Source organism: Panthera uncia, chromosome F2 (assembly GCF_023721935.1).
Source record: "Panthera uncia isolate 11264 chromosome F2, Puncia_PCG_1.0, whole genome shotgun sequence".
Lineage (NCBI taxonomy): Eukaryota > Metazoa > Chordata > Mammalia > Carnivora > Felidae > Panthera > Panthera uncia.
The window spans coordinates 42,430,436-42,458,096 of record NC_064812.1 but is presented as its reverse complement, the minus strand read 5'-3'; the positions used below and the strand labels follow the sequence as shown (position 1 = coordinate 42,458,096).

General features: G+C 35.7%; 2 protein-coding genes across 6 annotated transcripts in view; one reads left to right on the top strand and one right to left on the bottom strand.

Moving 5' to 3' along the window:
* Nucleotides 1-16,724, top strand: part of CIBAR1 (CBY1 interacting BAR domain containing 1) — a 27,412-nt gene extending 10,688 nt beyond the window's left edge. Inside the window, exons 7-9 of the mRNA XM_049633156.1 lie at nucleotides 7,978-8,091; nucleotides 13,654-13,773; nucleotides 15,633-16,724. Coding sequence (XP_049489113.1) covers nucleotides 7,978-8,091; nucleotides 13,654-13,773; nucleotides 15,633-15,719 — 321 coding nt within the window. The 3' untranslated portion in view covers nucleotides 15,720-16,724. The remainder of the gene's footprint in view (nucleotides 1-7,977; nucleotides 8,092-13,653; nucleotides 13,774-15,632) is intronic.
* Nucleotides 1,505-27,661, bottom strand: RBM12B (RNA binding motif protein 12B). 5 transcript variants are annotated; one of them, XM_049633152.1, is made up of 3 exons: nucleotides 24,357-27,661; nucleotides 24,221-24,268; nucleotides 19,636-23,635 (listed from the first exon to the last, which is right to left on the bottom strand). In XM_049633152.1, exon 3 carries the CDS (start codon nucleotides 23,605-23,607, stop codon nucleotides 20,605-20,607), a length of 3,003 nt encoding a protein of 1,000 aa, XP_049489109.1. In that variant the 5' UTR covers nucleotides 23,608-23,635; nucleotides 24,221-24,268; nucleotides 24,357-27,661; the 3' UTR covers nucleotides 19,636-20,604. The 5 variants fall into 5 exon arrangements, 4 of the variants coding, with proteins under 4 accessions (XP_049489109.1, XP_049489110.1, XP_049489111.1 ...); XM_049633153.1 differs by having other exon boundaries at nucleotides 27,268-27,661; XM_049633154.1 differs by having other exon boundaries at nucleotides 27,513-27,661.

The following is a 27,661-nucleotide window of genomic DNA, read 5'->3' as shown; positions in this document are numbered from 1 at the left end:
TTTTAGTCACTGACATCATCTCATAAATTGAGGGAGAAAGGAAAGAAGATTATTAAAATAAACAGCTTTAACCTGAACAATGAGAATGAAGACTGGTGAGGTATACTTGATTCCATTGCCACCTAAGGGGTTCTTCAGTGATGGCAGTCTGATTCCTCTCTCCCGCTGATCCTCATGCCTGCAAAATTTCCTTGTACACATGGCAATCTGTGCCTCTGATCTTTGGGCTCACTTCAGGGGCAGACTACCTCTACATGTGTTTTTAATTCCCTGAGTGACCACCAGTTACAGAACAGGCAGAGACCGTGAATGCAGAATTCCCAACTGCAATTCCAAGTACCTGGGATTTTCTGAAGCATTATGACATAGACAGAGACTGCACAGTGGAGGGTGCACAGAGAAGGGCTTCCAAGCTTTCTCTTTACCTACTGTATCATGCCCTTGGAAGGCTCTTGGTGGTCACAAAAGTGTTAGACAGGAAGAAACCTACTTTTTAGAAAATTGAGATATAATTCATACACCACACAATTTACCCACTTAAAATGTACAACTCAGTAGTTTTTAATGTGTTGTGATATATGTAATCATCACCACTCAATTTTAGAACATTGTTATCACCTCAAAGTAAGACCTAGTACTTCACTGCTCCTCCCACCCCACCCCACCCCACCCCACCCCACCCCACCCCACCCCAGCCCTAAGCAACCATCACTTATCTCACGTTTCTATGGATTTGGCTACTCTGGACAGTTCATGTGACTGGAATCATGACATGGTTTTTATAACTGGCTTCTTTCACTTCGCGTAATGTTTTCATTATTAACTATACATATATACATATATGTATATTAGCTATATACATGCTCTTATGTCATAACATGTATCCTATGAGTATAGTCCATTCCTTTTTATGGCCAAATATTCTATTATATGAGTATTGCCACATTTTGTTTATCTGTTCATCCATTAACGGACACTTGGGTGGTTTCTACCTTTTGGCTATTGTGATTAACGATACATTCATATACAAGTTTTTGTATGGACATGAATTGTCATTTTTATTAGGTATACATCTAATTGAATTGCTGCATCATATGGTATAACCTTATCTGTAATCATCTGAGAAACTTCCAGACTGTTTTCCAAAGGGGCTTCAAGATTAGGTTCAAATTTTTTTGCATCCTCACCAATACTTGCTGTTCATCAGACTTTTTCATCACAACCATCCGAGTGGGTGTGAAATGGTAGGTCATTGTGGTTTTGAGTTGCATTTCCCTGCTAATGCTTATTGGCCATTGGTATGTCTTCCTTGAAGAAATGTCTATTCAGACCCTTTGCCCATATTTTCATTGGGTTGTCTTTTTATTATTGAGTGGTAAAAGTTCTTTATCTATTCTGGATACAAGTCCCTTTTCAGATCTATGGTTTGCAATTATTTTCTCTCATCCTTAGGGTTCTTTTCACTATCTTCATGGTGTTCCTTGAAGCAGAAAAGTTTTTATGCTTGAAGTCAATATATGTTTCTTTTGTTGCTTGTGTTTTTAGTGTCATATCTAACAATCCATTGCCGAATCTGAGATCATGAAGATTTATCCCTGTTTTCTTCTAACAGTTGTATAGTTTTCATAGTTCTTTTAAGTCTTTGATCCATTTGAATTAATTTTGATGTATGGTGTGAGCTGAAAGTTAAACTTCCATCTTTTTGCATGTGACTGTCCAGTTGCCCAAGCACCATTTGTTGAAGAAGCTATTCTTTTCCATTGAATAGCCTTGGAACCCTTGGTAAAAATCAGTTGACATGGTTTTGTTTCTGAACTTTCCCTTTCATTGATCTATAGGTCTGTCCTATGCCAGTACCACATTACATTGATTAGCATTGCTTTATGATGAATTTTAAAATCAGGGTGTATAAGTTCTTCTACTTCTTTTCAAAGATTGTTTTGGCTATTCTGGATCTGTTGTAATTCTGTATGAATTTTAGAATCAGCTTCTCAGTTTCTATAAAGAAGTCAGGTGGGATTCTGGTAGGAATTGCATCAACTCTGTAAATCAATTTGGGGAGTATTGCCATCTTACAATTAATTTTTTCAGGCCATAAACATAGGGATATTTTTCCATTTATTTAAGTATTCCTTAGTTTATTTTAACCATTTTATAGTGTTCAGAGGATACATTTTGTGTTTCTTTTCTCACAATTTTTCCTAAGTATTTTATAATCCTTCATGCTATTGTAAATGGAATTGTTTACTTAATTTCATTTTTGGATTATTCATTGCAAATGCACACAAATATAATCAGTTTTTGCAGACTGATCCTGTATCCTGCAACCTTACAGAATTCATTTATTAGTGCTGATAGTTTAGTAGATTCCTTAAGATTTTCTACATACAAGATATATATCATCTGTGACAACCTACACTTTAAATACAGACCCCCCACAATCTACCAAACTTCCAGAAATGAGTTCCAGAGGTCAAAATTAAACTCTGTTAGGGTTCTGAATCTCCATTTTATACATCTTTCCTCATCACTATCAACTTGTTTCTTTTCCAAGTCAGACCTTATTTGAGATCTTTTATGATAAAGAGGGATGCACAAATCCCAGAAGTTTCAAACACAAGTCAAAAAGAGTGACACTACTGCCCCCCTATGTTGATTTTAGCATGTCTTACATTTCTGTTTATGATAGAAATTCTTGGAAAAGTAAAATCGTTGCTGCCACTCATAATTTTGGGAGAAACAAACCTAGAACATTCTTATTCTTACCTTTTATCAGGCTACTGGTTCAGATGGGGGCAGAACTTCTGGCTCCTCTAACCTCTCTGGGGGCAGAAATGAGTGAGCACTGCTGATTACTGTACAACTGTGTGGGAGGTAGGTTTAACTGACAAGTCCATCTGAATTTTGGTAGCAGCAAAAGTAGCACAATTAATTAATCAGCAAGGTAGCACAATTTTTAGATAAAGACTTCACAGGAATCTTGCAAAAAATTGGCTTGAGAAAAGTTGGTATGGAACTTAAGAGTACAGAATGTGGATGAAAAATCACAATCCCATTTGTTTCCCATATAATAGGAAAAATCATCAGTTACATGGTGAATGTCAAGGGAATTTCAGGCCTACAGAAAGGATCTTAAACAGGGGGTCACTCCTGGAACAGAGAGGAACAGGAATTCAGTATGTGGCAAAGTAGCTGACATGAACAAGAAACATCTTCTAAATTTAATTTTAATAGCTTTATTTTTCTTATAACTAAATATAAAATAACCATAAATTTTCTGCATGAAACTATTAAGAAAGTATAATAATCCTACTACTCAGAAATAATAAATTAGCATTTTGGTTTATGTCATTACAACTTTTTTCTATGTACATATACACAAGAGATAGGATAATATTTCTTAGGTGTTGACTATGTCACATATTCTATGCATTTTATGTGGATACACTCACTTACTCCTCACAACATCTTTATGAGGGAGGTAATATCATTACCCCTATACAGTTATATTTAAGTGGACCACACTATATGTAGCATCTCTTTTTAAAATTTAATATATCACAGACATTTGCTAAGAAACAGATGTGTATCATCCTTTTGGTATCCTCACAGTTTTTGCTATGGATATATATTACTTTGTCTAACCAGTCCTTTTTGGTGTTATCAACATTATTTTTGCAGGTATAGATCTCAATGCATCATTAAACATTCGGCTTTTTGCTGATCCAGTTGTTCTTTTGGGATAAATTAACAGAGTGGTATTTCTGATTCAAAGAGCATACACCCTTTAAATTTTGATACTTTCTGTCCACAAAGCTTTTAAACTCCTGCCCACAAAGTTTTAACTGGTTTACATTTCTATAAAACCTGCATGAGTAACCCAATATACCAATGATGAGTAGTAGTCTTTTTAATAATTAGTCTGATAGGTGAAAAAAATCAGTGTAATCTTAAGTTGCACTTACTACTATTAAGACAATATTTTTTCATATATTTAATAATACATTTATTTCTTCTTTAGTAAATTACCCACACTTGTCCTTAGCCTGTATTTTTATTGAGTGTTGGCAGTTTGCTTATTAATTTGTAAAAAATCCTTATATTGAGAGAATTAACCTTTTATATTGAAGAGAATGTCACAAATGTATTTTCCCATTTTGTTGTTTATGGTGTGTTTGTGCCATAAAGTTTTATGTTTGTTGCCAGATCTGTTGGTCTCTTTTTTGGTTTCATACTTGGTGTCATGTTTGAAAGGTTGTTTTCATCCTCAAGATTGTAAATACTTGCTTATATTTTCTTGTAGTAGTTGTAAGTTTTAAAAATATTTTAAATATTTAAACATTTTATCTGGCAGTTGTGTTTTGCATATGGTATAAGGTAGATACCTAGCTTTATTCTTTTCAAGTAGATAAAAGTTCTCCTGGCATCACTTATTGAATAGCCTCTACTCTGGAGTCATTATTTCCCCTTTATTTGCCAAAATGTTATTAGTCAGACCTTTCATGACTTTTTTGTTAAAAGTGTTGCTTGCTAATTAAACCAGGTAGAGGCTTTAATATTAACATAAGGAACATTTTCTAACTTAGCAAGTTTACTTCTTGAGTGATAAAAATAGCTAACTTGTGTTGAGCACTTACTCTAAGTCAGTCACCATACTATACCTTTTCTTGGATTTTCTCATTTAATCCTTAACCCCCAAACTTATGAGTTTGATACTGTTCTTATCCCCCATTGTACAGATGAGAAAAATTAAGGAAAAGTACAGATAAACTGCTTAATATTATATAACTGTTATGTTCGATCATGATTGGAACCCAGATTTATCTTAATCCAGAGCCCATAATCTTAACTCCTATATACTATCCTGCTTTACAGAATACTTGTCAATAGAGAATTTCAGATTAGTTCCCCCATCTCCTATCAGTAAAAATTAAGTACATGCCCAAATTACCCTCTAGTCATACAAAATAAAATTGAAAAGGGGAAAAAAAGATAACTCATTAATGCGTCTGTCCCTGATGATACTCACCCACTGCAGATAAGATTACATGAGATCACTGAAAAGTTAGGCTAAATTTATTTGGGGAAAATTATTTCTAAATATGATTGGGTCCTAAAAAGTTCCACCACCCTTCTGGTGATTCACTGAAACTATTTAATTTCAAAAACATGCTTTTTATGTTCTTCTTATACTAGGTGTCACCTAACTTTTCTGTTCCTTGCTATTATTCTCCTTCCTTCTGCCTATCTTCAGATGTTTTGTGAAATTCTAACTAGAAAAAAAAAAGAGTATAATTAATTGGCAGTATTCCCTCCTCGCTATACTCAGGGATATAACTCTTTATGATATCTTTAGGCTTCATAACTCTTAGGTCAAAAATTCCAAGTCTGGGATACTAGATTACCAGTACTTCTGATTTCCCATTATGGTTTTTGACAGAAAAATAAACAGTATAAAAAATCAGTAGGGCCAGTCTCGTCTTATTTAGGTGTTACAATATAGGTTTTGCCAAGAAATAAAAGTTCAAACCATAAAGGATTAAACCAAAGTATCACAAAACCTGAGAGTGATTCCCTCCCCCCCACCTTCCACATAGTAAATAATAGCCATTTATAGATTAAAGAGAATTTTCAAAGTACTTATCATTAATTGAAACTAAATTGAGACTGGAAAGACGTATCTACATATTTTTCAGGGCTCACTTATGAGCTAAGGGTAATGTAAATCCTATAAAATGCTAGTATTAAAAAATTGTTAGTTCAGAGATGACACATTCAGAGATTCTGACCATCAGAAATTTAATAACTATATTCAAATACTTGAAAAATGTTTTAAATTATTTTGAAATGTTTGCATATTCCACAAAGTTACCACAGTGGAATAGATTTGAATTAAGCCTAATCTACTGATTTAGGTGTAATAAGGTTGTAAGTATTTGGATTTCACTAGTTATTAAATAGTGTGACAGTCTATTATAAAGATTTAGAATGTCCATTTGTAGAAATATTTAAAAATAGGAGTAATACCTAACTCACTTGACTGATTAAGCTTAATTCCCTTATTTGAGGCTACTTTATTTCTCAAGTACTTTTATCGCATAAAGCAAATACCTTATCTTCTCTCTCCACATAATAGATCCACGTAAGTAAACAGATGGTTTATAAATACCCAAAAAAGAAAAACTAAAAAAGAGAGTGCACTGTGTAACATTGTAAAATGTTGATTCTCTACTGTACTTAGCTGAAACATTAAACCTAAATAAATGAAAACAAATTTCTGTAACAGCCTTGAATAAAAAGAAAGTCAAGCTATGTCTATATTTTTTACGTAGTTCTTTATTTAGTAAATGTAGAAAATCTCTAAATTTAAGATTCAGAAGGAAAGTTGTAAACCTCTGCTTGGTTATTCCCATTGCCTAAAATGCGCTGCAGACCAAGAACCAAGTAGGAATCTTAAGTATTTTGGCATATCATTGACTTCTGGTTCTGCTGTTTTCCCTCTTGGAGTTTTCACACTCCTAAGGGCACTTGACTCCTTTCTAGCTAGACTGCTATCTTAGGAAGACGGACAACTAAGTGAATAAGTGCCAGTCTTAATCAAAAGCGACTTCATTCTTGGTCTAAAGATTCTTGGTCATAATACTGCTTATTAGTCAGTTGCCATTCCAGTATACCAGAACCGTCTGTGACCTATATGAAGTGACAGTAAGGGTCACTGTTAGTCATACTTGTGTCTTGTCCCAGAGCCCAGTCTTTTTAGGCCAGAAGGGATACTTTCAACTACTGATCTGTTTCCACTGAGTAGTAATCAGAAGCCTATCAGTACTCCCTTAAATATTCTTAAGGAAGAAAGAATGGACATGAAGGAGAAAAAAAAAAAAATCACAGGACACTAAGGGATACCTATAACACTGTCTTCCAAAGTGCAGGGCCACTCCTATTTGATGACTAACACAGGAGAGCAGCAACAAAGGGAAATGGGTATTTGACTCTTGTCTGTTGTAGCCCATCTCTTTTCTCTTGCCCCTTAAGGACAATGCTTTGGTACTTTCTACCTTATTCTTATTCTGTCCACTCCTCTCTATATTAATGCTCTGATTTTTTTATTTTGATAAGAGACAAAATAATTAACAAAAGGATAAGATCCTATTTTATTGAAAACTTTTCTGGTTTGTATCCTTTCCTTACCTACCGATTATCTCACCCTGCTTAAATCAACATGCACATCTCCATTCATTCTCTTAGCTCATTATCTTCCTTGTTGTAAGCTGTCATCATGCTCCATAGATGCACAGTTTATTTGGGAAGGAAATGATGGATTCCAGCAAGAAGAGCACAGTACAATAAGCAAGAGCTATAACCTTCGAAGAATCAGACCCAAGTCACAACATTCTAGCTATGAGCAACAGGAGGCAAGTCACGTATTCGTAAACTGGAAAAGCTCTATGCAAATCCATGGTGCTATTATCAGTAGTAGCAATATAATTACCAAGTAAGTCCTTTGTGGCTAGAGAATACAAGTAACACATAGAAATATGATGGGATAGAATTCCTGTCTAAAAAGACATACTATTGTTTCAACATCAGTTGGAGTTACTAAAATATCAGGTTTAGAACTGACCTCCTTTATCTAATATTTAGAGACATATGGTAACAGAGTACATATGATATACATTTTAGTCAGATCTTTTTTTTATCACAAATATCAATTACAAGGTATACAAAGAACTGACTTATTAAAAAATAGGAGGAAATTAAATGGTGGGATAAGAAATATTTTATATAATTTCAACGTTGTGCTACAGTCTTTTCAACTATTTTTATTCCCATTATCTTTCATACTTGATGTGCCCTGTGGAAAAAGAGATACCTCTGTATTTCATAAAATACAAAAACAATAATAAGGAATAAATTTACTAAATTCACAAATTCATATGATTGTTTAAATTCAAATCTTTGTGGTTTTTTTTTTTTTAGACTATATTTTCAGAATTTATCACTATTGAAATGTTATTTCATGGCAAGGCTTTAGAGGTCTATACTGCTGCCTACCAAAACATACAAAAGATTGATGAAGAAGAAGATTTGGAGGTAGGACTATATCTATCTAAGTTAAGTTCTTCTCTTAAGATGGAAATATTTAAAAGAAAGCATTAATCTGTATGGGTAAAAATATCTTAAGTTTGAATACTACAATGGCTCATGTTACTGTGTGCAGTCCCAAATAGCTCAACTTTTATGATTTTCTCATTATGTATTTTTAACTTAACAAATTCACCATGGTAAAGTTCCAAGAGTTAATTTATTAACAGCTAGTTAATAAGGCCATTACATGAAATACTGTATCATTTTGACTGGTGATGTAAGTCACTTAAGTGTGCTAACCATCACATTGATTAGTGCTAACATTTGATTGCTTATGCTGTGCAGAATACCCAAAGCTTCACATGCATTTTCTCATTCACTGCTCAGAATCCTATGAAGTAGGTGCTGTGGTTTTTCACATCTTATAACTACAGAAACAGGTTTAGAGGCTTTAAGTAACTTAACTTGACCACAGCCACTTAGCTAGTAAACAGCAGAATCAGAATTCTCACCAGTTTTGTGTGATTTAATCAGTATGCTATGAAGTAAGTGTAGGTTTATAATAAGGCTTGCTTTGTACTGATAGTTAGATGCAAATGCAAGTAGCCAACTAATGTTAGAGCATCTAAATATCACAGCCTGGCTTCAACAAGCACATCTGAAGAGTAACTGTCCAACCCTCTTACCTTTTAAAGGGAGGAGTAAAGGCACAAAAGTATTTTTGCTGAAATAGATAAAATATTACACACAGACTTTGTCCATATTATCTCTATAGTAGAAGTGAAAAAGACCAGATAATCTCAAGATATAACCAGAATTGTCTATTAATGAGTGATAGAATTTGGGAGTATCTGCCAGTTGACAATTTTGAAGATTCCCCCAGTTGTTTATTTATTAACTAACTATCCATAAAGAGTTCACCTGGGCCTTCTCTTCCCACTACTCCACTGGTTCCAAGAAATTTAATTCATAAAATCAGATTACAGTTTGACTAAAATGAAGAAGGATACATGTTTTAATATGTGTACATATGTTTTCCAATGTCAAAATCTCATCTTAGTTTTATATCAGTTATGCACACGTGATATTTCTATTTATTGTCTATCAATAGATGGCTTCCTAAGTTTCCCTTCCTTCCAAGTACTATAGCTAAGGTTTCTTAATTTTCACTCCTTTCATGTCCTATCTTTTAAAAAACAGATCAAGCTTTTATCTGTCATTTGTAAAATAATAGCAAATGTTTATATATAGCAATTACTTTGGACAGCTACTGATCTATGCATTTTAATTATATTTTAATCCTCCCATCAACTTTGACAAAAGTATTTATTGTCCTCCTTTCTATGGAAGAGGAAACTGAGGCAGAAGTAGATTAAGAAACTTCCCAGAGGGTCCCATAACTAATAATGCTGGAAGCCAAACCCAAAAGTCCTGACTACAGACACTGTTTTTATCCTCTCTATACTGTGATTAGTGTGGTTCTTGATGAGTGTGATAGGCACCATTCCCTACAAGAAAAACACTGCACTGAGTGGTAGGTTCAAAACTGATCCCTTAGTTTTCCTAGAAGACTGGAGTCCTGTTTAGAAGTATCTTCATTCTCCTTTTTCTAATGCCTCTGACATGCCATTTGTTAACTGTCACTAAAGTTCCTTCAATCTCTTTGAACCCCAAGATTTTCTTTCTCATTCCAGAGGTCCTAGCTAGTTTATTCTGTCACACCACTTCCCTTACCAGTATTCTTAATCAGTTAGCTAAATAGCTCGTGGGAGGAGAGATTCATAAAACACCCAGGATCTCAGAGCTGTGTGGTAGATATGTTTTTGGGTATCAACGTTCCTACTTTCTAATGGGGTAATATTGAGCAAGTTTTTCATTCTTCAGCTTCCTTATCTCTCAAATGGAGATCTAGTATTTACCTCATAAAATGTTCATTCAACAACTGTTTATTGAGCACCTGTTATATGCCAGGCATCACTCTGAAGATTTAGTATTATAAGTTAGAAAAGGTCTGAGTTGTCAAAGCAAAGATTTAAAAATCTACCATAGAGTTCAGACATTTAAAAAATATACAGGCATACCTCAGAGATATTATAGCATTCCAGACCTGTGCAACAAAAGGAACATCACAATAAAGCAAGTCAAATGAATTTTAAGGTTTGCCAGTGCACATCAAAGTTATGTTTACGCTATACTGTAGTCTACTTTTTTAAGTCTTTTATTTTAATTCCAGCACAGTTAACATACAGTGTTATATACTATAGTCCATTAAGTGTGCAACAGCATTAGATCCAAAAAGCAAAAAGGTGTACATAAAGAAAATATATTATTGCTAAAAAAATGCTAACCATCACCCGAGCTTCCAGTGAGTCATAATCACTGATCACAGGTCACCTTAAGACAGGTAATAATAATGAAAAAGTTTAAAATATTGTTAATAATTACCAAAATGTGACACAGAGACACGAAGTGAGCAAATGCTGTTGGAAACATGGCACTGACAGACTTGCTTGAAGCAGCATTGCCACAAAACCCTTAAGTTGTAAGAGTCTCTGTGAAGCACAATGAACTGCAATAAAATGAAGTATGCCTGTACTGTGTAACTGTTTTAAGTTTTATAATGTGACCAGTCCTGTAAAGAAAAAATATAGTGTGCTGTGAGGATTCTAAATAGTCTGGCGAATCAAAGAATGGTTTCTTAATTAGAAGTCTGAGGGACGCGTAGGATGCCTGGCAACACCTGTAGGGCAAAGGACACAGATACACAAAGGTCCTGAGGTGTAACGAACTATAGGCAGAAGCCGTTAGTGTTCTGCCACACAGCAATTGTGGAGAGAAGGAAGCAGACTAGGGAGAGTTGTGGGACCAGGGAAAGTAAAATTCTATGAAACTGGTACCAAAAAGAAAAAGAATCTTTTGCATACAGGATTTCTTGGGAACAAGTAGAGAAAATATGTAGACAGGGACAGAGAAATAACTTGCTATTCTTCTTAAATACTTCATGCTTTACAAAGACTGCTGAGACTTATTCTGGCAACAGCTAATTTTTTTTGCAGTTAGGCATCTAGTTATATCACAAACCATCTTACCTTATTTGTTCTTCACATAAAAAAGCATTGTCAGGCTCATTTTCCCCTTCAAAAGATCACCTCTGTGCAATCACTTCAGAGCATCTTGAGACTCACTCCTAGAAGAGATCTTGGACCATATTGGGAAATGCATTATTGCCAATAAACATTCCTGTAAACCTGTTGTTTTGCATTAAGAGATTAATTTTAACATGTAGCTGGTTTAGACTTTTATCCCATGGGTGTATCCTGTCTTCCATTTCCCACTTTTAACTTCATTTTTCCTAGAACAGTTAAAAAAGGAATATTGTTCTAACAAAAATACATCCCTTCCAAATACCATTTGATTCATGGTTCTTATACCAGGATATGTGTTCCTTATATCCGGTTCTTATATCATACCAGGATATGTGTTCCTTAACTGGCATGAAAACATAATTGGATCCTCAGTAACATGTTAAATAACCTAATTAGCATGACTGAATTGTCCTAAAACATGTCTCACCTCTTGAGTTTAAGTTTCACCTCTTCGCTCCTTTTGTGTCTTGCACTTCTCTAAGGTTTAAAGAAATGCATAGAGAAATCCCTTAGTTTTGAGTTTCTTTTCCCCAAAACATGTCGTTAACATTCCTTTATGTTACAATCTTAAGCTGGGAGGAGTTGCAAAGATAAAACAGGGCTCCTTGCACTAGTGTTGTAGATACATAATTACAGAACAATGAAATGATAGCTGTATTGAGGTATAAACAGTAAGCGCCACTGACTAGAGAATAGGAGAAAGCAGAAGATGGCATTTGACTTGGCTCTTGAATGATGAGTGTGCTGGAATTCTAGGCTGAGGAATCAGCATTGCAAAGGCAGAGTATAACATATTCTGCATATAGGTAAATAGGCTAGAGGTGAAGAGTGATGAGTAGGTTTGAGTAATGTTAAGCCTTGGGTGTCACTATTTGGACTCTAGGTGGGGAGGAGCCACAAAGTGTTTTAATAATCATACTTTGGTCTTCAGTAAGATAATTCTAAGTAAACTACAAAGAAAGATGTGCAGAGTCAATAAATTAAAATAGAAGTGCCTCAGATGAGAAATTTAGGGAGAATGCCTAGGATTATAGTTTGGTCTACTCAATGTATCGTAACATCTATCATTGTAAAGGTGAATGTAGAACTACACTAACACAGTAGCCCCTAGGCATATGTGGCTAGAGTTAACAATTCAGTTCCTCATTCACATGAACCACATTTCAAGGGGTAGTAGCCACATGTAGCCTGTTTAGACAGCAAGCATTTCAGTCATCTCAGAGTTCTACTAGATGGTTGGTCTAGAACAGAGAAGTAGTTAGGCATGTTAAGTATGGCTATCAGAAGAGAGCCTATAGAAAACTGGTTGAAAGGTAGCCATTAAACACTATATAGGTAAGATCTTCAGAGAAAAGGGTAAGAAAAAAAAAAAGTGGCCTAAGGGAAATCCTTTAAAAATATTTAAGGTATAAGCAGTAAAAAAAGAGATGTGAAGAAATAGGGCAGCTAGCACATGAAAAGAGTTTAGAGATGGCATACCTGGAAAATAAGTTTCATAACAAGGCCAGGGAGGATCAAAGATGACTTTGGTGGTTTGGGGCAAAAGCAATTTCAGTGGAAAGTGAAAGCCCACTTGTAGTTTTTTTGACAAATGGAGATGAAGGAGAATATTTGAGAAGTTAAGGAGTAAAGTTATATCTTGAATTAAAAAAAAAAAAATTGATCTTGAGCTTATTTGCTGAGGGGAAGGAACCTGTGGAGAAAGAAGGCTTTTCTTTTTTGAAGTCTTAGATATAGGAAATATGCACCTTGGAAAGACTCAGATGACATTAAATAAAAGGGGTGGGGTAAAGAGTTGAGGAAAAAGGGAGTGAAGTTGAAGAAATTCACATCTGACAACATTACCTACCAGTTTATATATTAGAGAAATGGGGGAAGACAAAAAATATAGATAGGCTTAAGAGAGTGGTATTTGGAACTGTTGCCTTAAGGATAAAAAAACTGACAAAAGGTGTTTCAGAGTCTAGTGAGATTATAATCCATAAATCACAGTGGCTCCAACCTACTCTGAAATGATGTACTGTCAGAGTACTGCGATGAAGTTAAATTGATAAGAGTTGAGACAGGAGAAGACAAAGAATCAAAGGTATGACTTGCAGCCTCTCTACTCAGAAGCATCCACTTTGAGGGTAGGAACTCCTCAGCAGAAGCTCTCAAGTGATGGTTTCAGAACCCATCAGCATCTTAACCTGGTTCAAATAAACTTTATAGCTTTCATCTTTAAAACTTTATTTTTTGTAGTGCTTTTTTTTTTTTTTTTTTTAATTTACAATAATAGAAATTTGTTCCTGGGAGGTGGAGGTGAGCAGGTGGGTATGGTTGCTTTAAAAAAAAAAATCTTAACTAAGAAGAACTTAACATGGCTTCCTAGATTCCCATCGTTTGGTATTTATTTTATAATGTTGCTTTATCATTGCAACAGGTTTTCCGAAATTCTCTGTATCCACCAGATTATTCATCCCGTTTAGATATCGTAAGAGCAAATTCAAAGTCCCCTCTTCAAAGATCACTGTCAGCTAAGTGTGTATCTGGAACAGGTCAGGTAAGCTAAAAACCGTAATTTAAAGGAATATGAGCAGCTGCCTTTGGTATTGTTCAATACATTTTTAGTTTCCCTTATGTCCTGACTTCATATAACTTACCCTCTTACAGAAGATGATTGGAAGATTGCATTAAGTGCAGCTCTGTTATTTATTTTGTATACTGTAGTACATAATACTCTCTACAGAACACTTGAGAGCAGAGGTGGAAAGGACAGGAGAATGCTAATCTAGATTTGTTTTCAGATGTAATATGAAGAGCATAGATTCTGAAGTCAAACTGCTTATGGTTTAAATACCACTATCATGACTCAGTGAAAGTTATACCTAAAAAAAGTCTTTTTGCTGAACATGATCTTAGATCTGGAAGCACATATCTTTAGGTAAAAGTCCATTCGCTCATTTCTTCTATATCCAGAAAGCCTGAGTTACTAGATGTCTACAACTGGGAGGGGTGTACAGCCTTTTTCTTTTAAGAGGCCATACAGAAAATGGGCCCAAGGTGTATGTCCCAAATAAGGGCAGCCATAAACAATACATTAACAATTCTTTATGGCAGTGTTATAATAAAACTTTATTTACAAAAACAGGAGGCAAAATGGAGTATAGCTTGCCAACTTCTGATCCAGAGATCAATACTTTGTTTCATATCTAGCCTTCGGAATTTAAAATTGAGCAAAATAGGGGCACTTGGGTGGCTCAGTCAGTTAAGCATCCAACTTCAGCTCAGGTCATGATCTCAGTTTGTGAGTTCAAGTCCCACATCGGGCTCGCTGCTGTCAGCACAGAGCCTACTTCAGACCCTCTGTCTCCCTCTCTCTGTCCTTCCCCACCCCCTTTGATCTCTCTCAAAAAAATTAATAAATAAGATTAAGCAACATATTTTCAAAATACAACTTGTAGGTAAATGTGACCCAATGACTTCTATTTTCATTTGGTTCTCTTCTAAGCATTTATTTACTGCTTTATATGTATACGTCTCTCTCCCCCAAACAACTCACATTTTTATTATTTATCAGCATAAAGTGCCTTGCATGTAAATTCCATATTATCTAGTATTATAGTACAAAGTTTGTTTCTATTGAGAGCTAATAATGTTACCAAAATTGGCTAACATCTGTGTCGTACTTTAGAATTACATTATCCTAGGGTTTCTTGACCTCCACACCATTGACTTTGAGTCAGATAATTTGGCAAGGGAACAGGGAGTACTGTCCTGTGCATTCTAAAGATGTTCAGCATCACTAGCCTCTACCCACAAGATGCCAGTAACACACACAAACACAAACCGCCAGATGTAAAAACATTGTCTCCAGACATTGCCAAATGGGCCTCAGAAAGGTCTGAAGCAAGATGACTTCCCAAGTGGCAATGGTCAGGACTTAAAAGCAAGTAGTGAATTCAGACTCACTCCATTTAAATCACAGTAGTAAATTTTAATATTTCAGCTGCCTAGTTGAAATAGTCTTGGCATATTATTTGCTGTCCCTTTGATGATTCTCATATTCAAATGCCCATTTTTGTGACCTAAGAATTACTTAACAAAATATTTTCGATATCCATAGTATACTGAGTATGTACTTTTCTCTGAAGTGTTTTGTTATTCAAATACTAGTACCCAACTGGAATTGGTTAATTTCATATTTTTGTTCAAAAACAACCTGATATATGAATGAAAAAGCTCTGTAACTGTTTTCAACCTTAAAATATAAGAATTCATAGGGAATTTTATTACTGAAAAATTATCATCTTCCTGAAACATGTTCTATGTGACCTTCTCTATAAGGGCATATTAAAAAGATACGAAGTATGTAAAAATATTTTAAGTTAATATTTTTTAAAATGTGTTAACTTTTAACAGGTATCTACCTGTCGACTAAGAAAGGATCAACAAGCAGATGATGATGAAGAGGATGAAGACTTAGATGTTACAGAAGAAGAAAATTAATTTTCTTAAGAAAACTTCATATTTCAGTTTTCATCTTGAATGACTTGGCATCCAGAATTACTACACTGTAAAACTTTATACTGGCTTCATACTCGTTAAACCTCAAAATGAAATCCTCCTGAAAATGAAAATTAAAGGAAATTTATGCTGACCAAAAATGAAGGTTTTAAAAAATATTACACACCAGCCATTTCAACATCCTATCTAGCAGTATGTGATTTTTGTATAGGTTCCATTAAAAAAAAAAAAAAGTTACGTATTTCAAATGCATTCCATATTAATGCACTATACCTAGTTGAGGTTGCAATAGAAATAGATGACAAAACACAAGAGATCTAACAATTCCAATTGCTTTCTTTGCTTTCATTGCCAAAAAAAGGGTCTTTACTCATTCTGATTAAATACAAATTCTGTTCCATAAAGCCTTAATCAAAAGGACAAAGGTTTTTTTCCTTTACTTTTTTTTCACTTTTACTACAACCTGAAGTTTCATTATTTGATACATAATTTACTTTTCAATAAGTGTCATTACTTTTTATTAAATGTAATGGGACACTAGGATATCAGTGTCTTAAAACTACATAAAGCAGAAATTTTTGACTCAAAAAGAAAGCCACATTCAGCCTAACTCTGGTTTTAAAATGAAAATGCTGTCATACTAAAGCATTATACATGGTACTATAGCTTTTAGAAAGCTGTAATTTGGTGGAATGTTGCCTAAGAAACATCATGGAAAACGATAATCATTTAAAAGTCTATAAAAATTTTACCAAACCACCATCTAATTAATGAAAGAGTATACAGTTACTTTTACTCCTGAAAATAATCAATTTAATCAGAGCCTTTCAGTATGTCCAATACTTTTGTTTCTTTGGATGGGGACTGTACTTTTGTTATTTCATGGATACCAGTCAGGCATATAAAAATTGTGAAATTTATAAAATCATTTGGGATAACCACAAAAGGCAACTATTCACAACAAAAATAAAGACTTTCTAGAAAGCTTTTTTGACTTTGTTATTCATGGTTCTGTTAACAAAACATTGCTTCCTGAGAATAGCCCTAAATGATAAAATTACTTCAGTACAAAATATTCAGAATGTTCTAAAACCCTAAATAAATTAAGACACTAAAGGTATCATTACATTGCATTTTATTTTCTCAATATTTAAACGTGGTGTTATAGTTGGGAGGAAAAACCAGGGTTATAGTATTTCTCGTTTATTATAGCAGCTCACTTCTCTTAGCATTAGTTGTCTATCTATAAAATTAAAACAGTGCCTGATATACAAAGCAATCAGCAAATAGTTCTGATATAAAATGTATGCTCTGCCTACTTCAAAGAAATATTCTAAAGACAAAAGGATTACTATACATAATACTTTCAGCAATGTAAAATTAAGTTTCTTTTAGACCAGACTTAGGTTAGCAAACTATTTCTTAAAGGGCTAGGCAGTAAATACTTTATAATCTGTGGGCTGAGAAACAAAATTAAGGCTATTACATAGATAGTTCTATAATCATTTAAACCACCTTTAAAAATGTAAAAACCTCTTCAGGTTCCTAATTAAAAAAAAAAAAAAATAGGTAACTGGACCAGTTACTTAGCCTATAAGCCTCCACATATCTCCAAAACAGTTTAAGTTTTTTAGGGTTATTGAGAATAAACCACATAGTTAATTCATAATTATAAGCCAAATATATAGTACCTAGTACAACTCCTTAAGTAATAGCTAACACTTAATACAAAGATGGAGGTGATGGGGTCACTGCTTAATAGGTGATCTATGGACCAAGAGCTACTGCTCTTGAGAATATTCTTAGTAACTGATAAAAAATAAACTCTTAATGATTCTTAACTATCTCCTGGTTTATGGGATCAAGTTTACTTTCTAGATGGTAACTATATTTTTCAGATAACTTCTGACAAAAAATGTTTGGTTTTAAGATAGTTAACATGTTGCTAGGTATTAAACTAGAGAACCAGTATGCTCCTAGTGTACCTGACGTGTCTGGGAACAGGAGAAAGTGGCTGAAACAGTTTTCCCCCAAACTATACCAGGGTCAAGAGTGCTGATCCCTGCACAGTTTAAATCCATTAACTTTTGATTCCCTTAAAACTTAGCAGCCTCTTGCTTATCAGTAACCTCCTGTTGATCAGAAGCCTTACCAATAACAGTTGATCAACACATTTTGTATCTGTATTATCCACTATATTCTTACAATAAAGTCAGCTAGAGAAAACAAAGTATCAACAAAACCATAAAAATATTTAGTGTTATACTGTATCTATCAAAACAATCCTACCTATAAGTGCACACTTGCAGTTCAAACCCTGGTTGTTCAAAGTCAACCACATTGATGGGTCTATGAGAATTGAGTGCAGTATTCTCTTTTGTTTTTGAAATTGGTGTGCTGTTTGTCCATCATGGAAAATGCCCTGATTTGTTACATTTGCCAATTTCCATTGCAAAAATACTACCATGGCCAATTTAACATAACCAATGACAGCAGAGCTGGGAAAATGTGCAAAAATGGTTCCCAACCAGTAGGAGCCAGTTTTCTCTACTTTTTTATTTTTAAAAGTTAATAAATTTATTAAACTAAATGGTTATGAGTAAATTATATCAATTCATTAATTTTACAATCATAATACAAAGCTTCTGTTTACTATTGTTGACCTCTTGTCTACTATCACCTCACACCCCAGCCCATTTGAGAAGCAGTTCCACATTACAATGTATTTCACTTTTAGGCTTCATCTTGGCTCTTACTGATATGTATTTAGGAAGGGTTTTAAAGTCTTCTATACATTCCTCAAGAAGACTGATCAAATGAACCATTTATATAATCTCTGAGCATTTAAAAATAGTCATTTCTTCTTCTTTTGTTTTTTGTTCATTGTGTTCAGTTTGCACATTTATCATTCCCCTGGCTATTTGTAAGCTTACTAGTTTAAAGAGCCATATTGATGTGCTTTTTCAAACCAAATTTACCAGTTTATTCATTCTACTAGCAAGTAAGATATTCACAATAATTAAAAACACAGAAACTTTAGTTGCCCTCTCTTAAGTTTCTTAAATCACTGAAGATTCATCCAAAATAGTGGCAAATGGCTAAATACTGACAAAGTATTCTACTTCTGCAAAATCCTATTATTAAATTACTAAGCTACCACATATAAATTCAAATTATATTCTTATTTGCTCAATATGGGAAACCTGTGAATCACAAAATTGAGGAAAATTAACCTGGCTTTATGTAAACTATATAAAAGGCCAACCAAAATCAAATCATATTTGATAAAATGAACAATTTTAAATTAGAAGTCAATTTATGATATTATTATCCAAGAGAAGCCCTGGATAGATATATAAAAACTTTTAAAGTTATTTTGTCTTTTATGAACAATGAGCATAGTAATTTTGGTTTTTTAATGCCACTTTAAAGCAACAATGGAGAGAAAGAAAACATCATTTACTCAAGTATTTTTAGCACAATCTTACCAAAATTAAAAGTACCATTTAACAAAAGTTAGTAGGCAAAAGTGTTAAGAGCATGAACTGGAGTCCAAGGTCTGTCTGGGTTGAACCTGGCTCCATGATTTACTAGCTATGACTTTAGGCAAGTTATTTAACCTCTAAACTTCATTATCTCACTTGTGAAATAGACATAAGTAATACCCCATACTTCTTAAGGTAATATTTAAATTGAGATTGAGATTATGCATGTAAAGCACTTTCACTGCCTAGCACACAGTAGGTGCCCAATAAATGTTAGCCACTATTATGGGTATAATAAAATCAAATGCAGTGTTTGTAAAACGTCTACACTAAATATCAAAGAAGTAAAAATGCAATCTCACAAAAATCTGATTATATTTAGTTATTGAGTCTTTGGATACAAAGTCTTATAATTTAAAAATGAGAACCTAGTAAAAAAAAAAAAAAAAAAAAGTTCAATGAATCATCACTAAATTCTTCCCAGAACAAACTATATCCATTTATCAGATTCTTCCCAGCATAAGCCTAAATGTCCCCTTGTACCTATAATTACTTTTTTCTTTTAAGTATTTGGAGTTAATCTTACCAGTTTGGTTGATGAGATATGGAAAACACCATAAAGGTACACAGCACTCTATGCTATTATAGGCTATTTGGTCCATCCTATCATAAATATGGTCTAAGATAGCTGTTGAAAACTTCACAGAAGAAGCTGTAATCCTTTTTTCTTTTTATACAAATACAAGTAAAGTTAATTAGCTGGTCTATTCAGTTGCAAATTTTTTTATTTTTATAAAACTTTGCAAAGTTATGAACATGGAAACTTCAAGAATCTCCTAAGCTTTTTACACAAGTAAACTTCAAGTTCACAGTCTGTCCATTTTGAACTATTTATAATTAATGGGAGGCTTAACACAGTAATATCTCAGACAAAGAAGAGGGCATTAATTCTGTAGGCAGTTAGCAATGCAAATGCTAAACCTGAACAATAGTCACTGACCATTTCCTTATACAGTGTAAAAGATGTAGACTACAGACCAGAAACAAAACTGAATATAAAACTTATCTTCCCCAAATACAGGTCTACTTTATACAAATCTTGAGGTTTATCCATGACATCAACAAAAACTAATGCACTCAGGGAGTTTTCTCCCCAACTGTCCAAAAAAGGGGGCATATATAATTTTAAATTAGAAAAAGTGAATGGTAATTTGCAAGCAAAAGAAAACCAGATTCACATTCTACTATTTACATTTGTTCTATTCACAAGTCAAAATATTTCTTTTCATTAGATAATTAAAAATAAACACTTAAAAAAAAAAACAAATGCATTTTACTGCATCAATACTGTGGGGAGGTAATTCTGAATTTAGGAATGCTCTCTAGAGCAACATTAATTTAACTTTGCGTGGGCCAACTGGCCTATCACTTAGATCTTTAATAGCAGCCATAGCTTCATTATAGTTTATCATAGCAACAATGGCTTCCCCTGTAGGTAACCCTTGCTCATTATACTGTATTGAAACTGAATCAGGTATGATTCTATAACCATGGAAAAAGTCTAGAATTTCGTTAACATTAGCTTTAAATGGAAGATTCATTATCTTAATAGGTGTTAGTCTACCTGAACTACAGTTTAATTTTGGGTCGGGCATGAATCTCCCCTCGGGAAAACTCCCCATACTGCGCTTTCCAAAATCAAACTTGCCACCTTCTGGGCGACCAAAATTCACAAAAGGACGATGACTTCTAAAGTCATCGGGTGGACTCCTAAACTCCTCACCAGGAGGTCTAAAACTGTCAGGAAGTCTAGGGTCCTCCTCTGGAGGTTCCCTGAGGTCTTCTTCCGGGAGCCGCCTGAAGTCCTCATCAGAAGGGCATCTAAAATGTTCCTCCTGGGGGCTCCTGAAGTCCTCATCAGGAGGATGCCTCAAGTCTTCATCGGGAAGGCCTCTGAAATCTTCATCCGGTGGGTGCCTGAAATCCTCCTCTCGGGGGCGCCTTAAATGTTCCTGGGGTGGCCGCCGGAAATGCTCCTGAGGCGGCCGGCGGAAGTGCTCCTGGGGTGGCCGGCGGAAGTGCTCCTGAGGCGGTCGCCTGAAATGCTCTGGGGGCGGCCGCCTGAAGTGCTCCGGGGGCGGCCGCCTGAGATGCTCCGGGGCCGGCCGCCTGAAGTGTTCCTGGGGCGGCCGCCTGAAATCTTCTTCGGGAGAACGCCTGAAATCCTCCTCGGGAGAACGCCTGAAATCCTCCTCGGGAGGTCGCCTGAAATCTTCCTCCGGAGGTCGCCTGAAGTCCTCCTCGGGAAGTCGCCTGAAGTCCTCCTCAGGTGGTCGTCTCCACTCCCCTTGGGGAAGCCGTCTAAAGTCATCCTCAGGAGGCCGCCTCCAATCCTCCTCAAGAGGCCGCCTGAAGTCTCCCTCCGGGGGCCTCCTCCAATCCTCCTCCGGGAGCCGCCTCCAGTCCTCCTCGAGGGGTCGCCTGAAATCCTCCTTGGAAGGCCGCCTGAAATCCTCCTCCGGTGCCCGCCTCCACTCCTCCTCTCTGGGGTACCCGAAGTCCTCCTCCCGAGGGTATCTGAAGTCCTCCCAAGGACGCCTGAAATCCTCCTCAAGAGGCCGCCTGAAATCCTCAAGAGGCCGCCTAAAGTGTTCCTCCCGAGGGCGCCTGAAGTCTTCTGGGGAGCGCCTGAAGTCCTCTGGGGAGCGCCTAAAATCTTCTGGAAGGCTCCTATCAAGCTGTCGGAAATCCCCCTGGGTTTGCTTGAAATTGTCCAGTTGCCTCAAGTCCTCCTGCTGATGCCTGAAGTTTTCAGAAGGACCAACTGAGTATATTGGTGGATCGCTGGAGTCAAAAGAATGGGAATGGTCATCTCTATCACGTGACTGTGAATGGTCTTGCACTCTCTCACTGGACATCAAGGAAAAATTTACATCAAACTCCTGCATTTGTGCCTCAGATATAAGTCTTAACAATACCTCTGTCCCCAAGAATCTCCGTCGGTTTAAACGTTCGGCTTTCATGGCTTGTTCTTCTGATTTGAATTTCACCAATGCTTCTCCCAGACCAACTCCTTTGTCATCATAAAGTAAGTAAATGTCATCCTCTGCAAGAGAAAAGTCTGCAAAGAACTTTTGCACTTCAACTTTTGTAACATCAAAAGGAAAATTTCTTATATATATACACAGTTTCTGGCCAGGGTAGCCTTCTTGAGAGTATTTTTGTGAAATATGTCCAAGCCTCTCTTTTTCTATGGACACTGGTCTTTTCTTTTCATAACATTCAATGAACTTCAGCATTTGTTTTCTAGAAACAGGATCAATATGAACAGGACGATACTGTAAAACAGTCTTATGTAAACCCAGAGCAGTGTTATAGTCTTTCAGAGTTTTGAACATTACAAAGGCATATCTTGTTCTTCTTTCATCTTTATATAAAAACCTAATCTGTTCATTAGTCAGATCAGTATCTCTAAAGAAATTTCTTAAATCTCTTTTGTTAATACTTAGGGACAGATTTTTTAAGTGAACATAAAATCCGAGAGGAGAACGAGAACGTGTTCTTCTGGGAGATTTTGAATGAGATCGTTTTCGAAAATGTCTATCATTAATTCCTCTTGGTGGAGAATGTTCTTCAGTTCTCATAGGAATGTCAACCTCCTTAATTGCATTACCACCAAACTCAATCCACTGTTGTTCTGAGCCTTGCATTACTTCTATAAATCTTGAACCCATAAAACTTCTATGACATTTAAGACCTCCTGAAGCATCAATACATGAAGCAAATTTTACTATGGCATCACCATTATTTCGGCCATCGTGATGTTTTAAGAAAATTACGCCATCCACACACAAACCAGAAAAAAAGACACGTACATCATCTTCATTTACTAAGTAAGGCAAACCTCGCAGAAACAAGTAAGGATTCTCTGCCTTCAATGGCCTTGTCTTTCTTGGCCTTAAATCACCATGTCCTGTACCATTAGTATGAAACCCAGCATCTTGATTAATTGGAGAGCCATATCCAGAATTACTTGCTTCTTCTTTAATAGCCTCAACAAAGTTAGATAAGCTGCCAGCCCCTGATGCCCCAGATCCCGGTCGCTCTCTTCCTATGCGATCAGTTCTTTTCATTTCTATAGTCTTCTGCATTTCTGCCTTACTACTAAGAAAGAGCTCTACAGATGAATCCTTGATAAACCCTCCTGAACGACTTATGGCACGTCTTGCATCTTCATCTGTTGCAAAAATAATAAAAGCCTCCCCAACTTCCCCTCCAATTATATGCACTCCTCCATCAGGAATAGTCAATCCCGTGAAGAAGTGACGAATATCCACAGGCCCCGCAATAAAAGGAAGCCCCAGTAAACGGATGACTACAGCCATGCTGAGCTCAAACCACAGCAATAATGACCTGCAGACAAAAAGGTACACATAATAGCAAGTCTTATTTGTGAAGTACCTTATCCCAAACTAAACTTAATAATTACTTGGTTCCTACCTTCTTCAGCATTTATAAATGAAAACAGGGTAAGAGTTCACAAAAAATATGGACAGTATCTAATTTCTTAGAAAAAGAATAAACCTTCTCCCATCTAAACATACAAATAAACCAACTACTTCGGAGAAATATTTCATATCACCTATCCTATATAGTATGAACATCAAAAATATCAAATCTTCTTTGTAAATCTGCCAAGCACTGCTTCACAACAAGACCAAAAACTATTTTCAGACTCACTTAGAAACAGATCTTCTGCTGAAACATGTGAGAGAGCTTTGTGGATTAAAGAATGTTACCAACCATGATAAGTTTTACATATGAGAAAAGCCATCTATGGTCAGAATATAATTTCTGCTCATAATAATAAACTGTCTACCACTAGTGCATCACTGGCCAAAGGTAAAGTACAGAAACCATGTGTGCCTACATGTACTATTCTACTTTACATTTTTTTGTCAAGCTTCTGTGAATAGCCTTAAGCTCTGGATATCTTACCTTTTTAAAATTTCTTGGAGACCTGTTAATTCTGTAAAAGCAACTTAACTGTGGAAAGAAAATGAAATATAATTAATCCTTGGACCCTGTAATTGATCTTAAACACGCCAGATTAGGATATTCCCTTCAGAATTACCTATTAAAAGTGAAGCAATATACGGAACCACAACTATGGACATTACAAAATGGTCTTCTTTGTTCCAAGGGGAAATTAATCATCCTTCAGCAAAAACGAAGTACAAATTCCAAGTAGACATCTGCAAATTATTTAAAAACAAAAATCTTCTGGAAATTAAATAGCTCCTTGATTGGAAGTGGCAAGAACAAAGCGGTGATGAAAGTGTTATACATTTTGATTAGAGTGTTGGCTACATGGGAGTATAAACTTATCAAATGAATACTATCCTTAAAGTCTGTGCATTTCACTGTATATAAATTTTACATCCACTTAAAAAAAAAAAAAAAAAGACAAGTGTTCTACAAGTAAAAGGTCAATTTAAACACATCAAAAGTTCCCAAAAAAACTTCTGTCACTTCCACTCATGAGAAAACCAAACACCTAGCTCCTTATGTCCAACTCTCTTGCAGTTTTCCTCCCTTTTAAAATATAAGACCAAATCAAACTAAAAAGGCAACCATTCAAAATGATACAATAAATGAACAAAATACTAATGTTTTGGATTCAAAAACCAATTTTTAAAGTAATAAATTCAAACCCATGGCTACCCATTTGAATACAAATTTTAAGTTATACACATATAGCTCCCACTTCCAAACAGGGAATTAAATTTCCTGATTCTAATATAATTAAGGCAAACACTAAAATACCCCTAAAATAAAAAATCTCTGCTACTAATCCTTATCTTAAACTCCTAAAACAATTACTACTAAATTCATCCTAAGCCAAACAGAAAATGTTCAAACAAGAATCTTATTATGCTAACAAGTTTATTCCATTTTAAGCTGTCCTGCACTGAGAAAACCCAAATGACAATAAAGAAAATAAAAACACATTTATTTAGAATGTTTAGGGATTATCAGTATTAACTGCTGAGAAATCTTATTATTTCCTTAAGGAAATTTATATCTAATATTTTCAGAGATACTCAAAGTTACAACATTTAATGTAATCTTATCAAATAAGAGTTGCTAAATTAATAATTATACACTTATGTTTTTAATGTGCAAAGAAATGTTGCTTTAATTCAGTACTTACACTTAAGTACCACTCTTCCACAAAGTGTGGTTGGAAGACATATTCTTTGAGGTCTGCAAGGCTTATTTTCCTTTGGAAAGGGTCCACTGATTACTTTTTAACTAACAACTAAATTACTGGCCATATTCTACATCTGAATTATCAATGCCAAATTGATACTTAAAATATTGACTATTAATACTATTAAAATATTTACAAAGTACATGGGCGCGGGCAGGGGGTATATAGGAAATCTCTGCATCTTCTGCTCAATATTGCTGTAAACCTAAAAAAACTGCCCTAAAAAAATCGTTTATGAAAAATCCACAGTACCAAAAATAAAAATGAGTACAAACCTGGTTCCTTCAACAAACCAATATCCACACCAACTTTTAAAAAACTATATAAATGGCTTCTGTACTAGTTGTCCACATTAAAGTTCCAAGATTCCTTCCTATACAAATTAACTTAGCTCCAAAGCAAGTAAGATACATGCCATTTTGTCTATCCTCAACTTTTTAAAAAACTTAAAAAGGGATATGCCCTGAGAACATAAATATATCGACAAGCTACATAGGGACGTTTCAAGGAATAACATGTCAAATTCAAAAAATTTCTAGTTTATCCTCAGCTTAAAAACAATATTTGAACTAAATAGTTCCAGGAGTACAAATCTCATGAGTTCCAATCCAAGCAGACAAAATATTTTGTCTAATTTGCCACATAAAGCTAACAATTAACTTTTTTCCCTTTTAGCTGGTAGGGTAACGTACCATTTTATCCCTCAACAATGACACACCTAGGAGGCCATCTGTAAGAGACCAGTTCTCAAAATGAGCACTTTTCCTATGGTTCCCATAGGTCATTTCCTTAAGCAAATTCACCAGAAATTCTACTCTTAGAACATAACACAAAAATAGAAACACACAAAATACCCTAAAGTACACTGCACTTAGAATTGTTTCTACTTATGAATGTAACAGAAGTATTTTTGCGACTGTGTTGATTTAAAGACAGTGATGTTAGAACTTCTAACCTATGAAAAGATGAAGTGAGTCCTGAAAAGCTTGAAATTAAGTTCATTTTAAGTAATTTTGATTTTATCCAGGATTCATCACACTTGATCACCATTACTAAACAATACGAAATGTGCATCTTCTAATCAAGCCTGATAGGGAAACGAGACTATTAAATAGGTATTATCTCAGGTCCATCTGATTTTAACTAGAGAGTAACAAGTCATTCTCCAGATACGGTGGGGGGAAATGACTATTCCTTAAAACCCAAAGTTATGATGAAATTCTAAATGCATGAGTTTCCCTTGCAGAAAATAATCTAGCCCGGTCCACAATTATTCTTTATGAAGATCTGCCTTTTATCCTTTTATAATGTAGATGGTTAAAATAAAAACCAAAGGCATGACGACAGAGCCATAGTCGTTAATAGGAACTGTAAATGAAGACGAATCCACAGGGCACAGGATTTCCCATAACATCCATCATCCTCAAATGGGGATCATCCGAAGGAATCGCTTCTATAGCCCAAAGCCTTTGTCCAGACTCCCAAGGGTTAGAGCTTCCTTCTTTTGCGCCAGGCCAAAGTTGCTACGTGGGATCCGATGCTGTCGCCAGACCTTCAGCCAAAATCAGCCTTCAAATTAACCTGGACCGCCCAACCTCCGTGCCTTTCCGTTACGCCGTCCCAAGGGCAAACATTCCACCCTAACTCGCCACAGGGTGAACTGCCCCATACCTAACTCAAACACTTTGGCCACTCTCACGCCTAACGAGCCGGGCCTTCAGCGCTTTTCTGCCACCACTGACTACGATGACATAGCAAAGAAAAAAAATACCTATGAAATCCTTCGAGATCTTCACTCTCAGGAAAACTGGGAAGCGCACACACAACACCACATGGAGGCTGACGGGAGAGTCGGTGTTTAGTAAGGAAGGAGGGTGCCCTAACGGCAGAAGCTACGCTAGCTCCTGGCGCGGCCGCCGGCCCCGCCTTTCCCCGTTCTTCCGTCCCAGTCTCCAACCCCTCCCCACCCCCGACGCCCCAAGGGTAACTGCTTCGCACTTGGCAGTAAACACACACCACTGCTGCCGAGTCGGACACACAAGACCGGGGGCGGGGGGCACTCCTCGTCGCAGCAGCCTGCCCGGCACAGGTGAAGCCCTCAGTAAGCCTAGAAGAAGATGGCGCCCACTCTCCCCTCCGCTCCGGACAAACGGACGTACAGTTTG

Coding starts and splice junctions, on each gene's coding strand:
- RBM12B (XM_049633151.1), bottom strand. CDS start 23,607: ATGGCTGTAGTCATCCGTTTACTGGGGCTTCCTTTTATTGCGGGGCCT.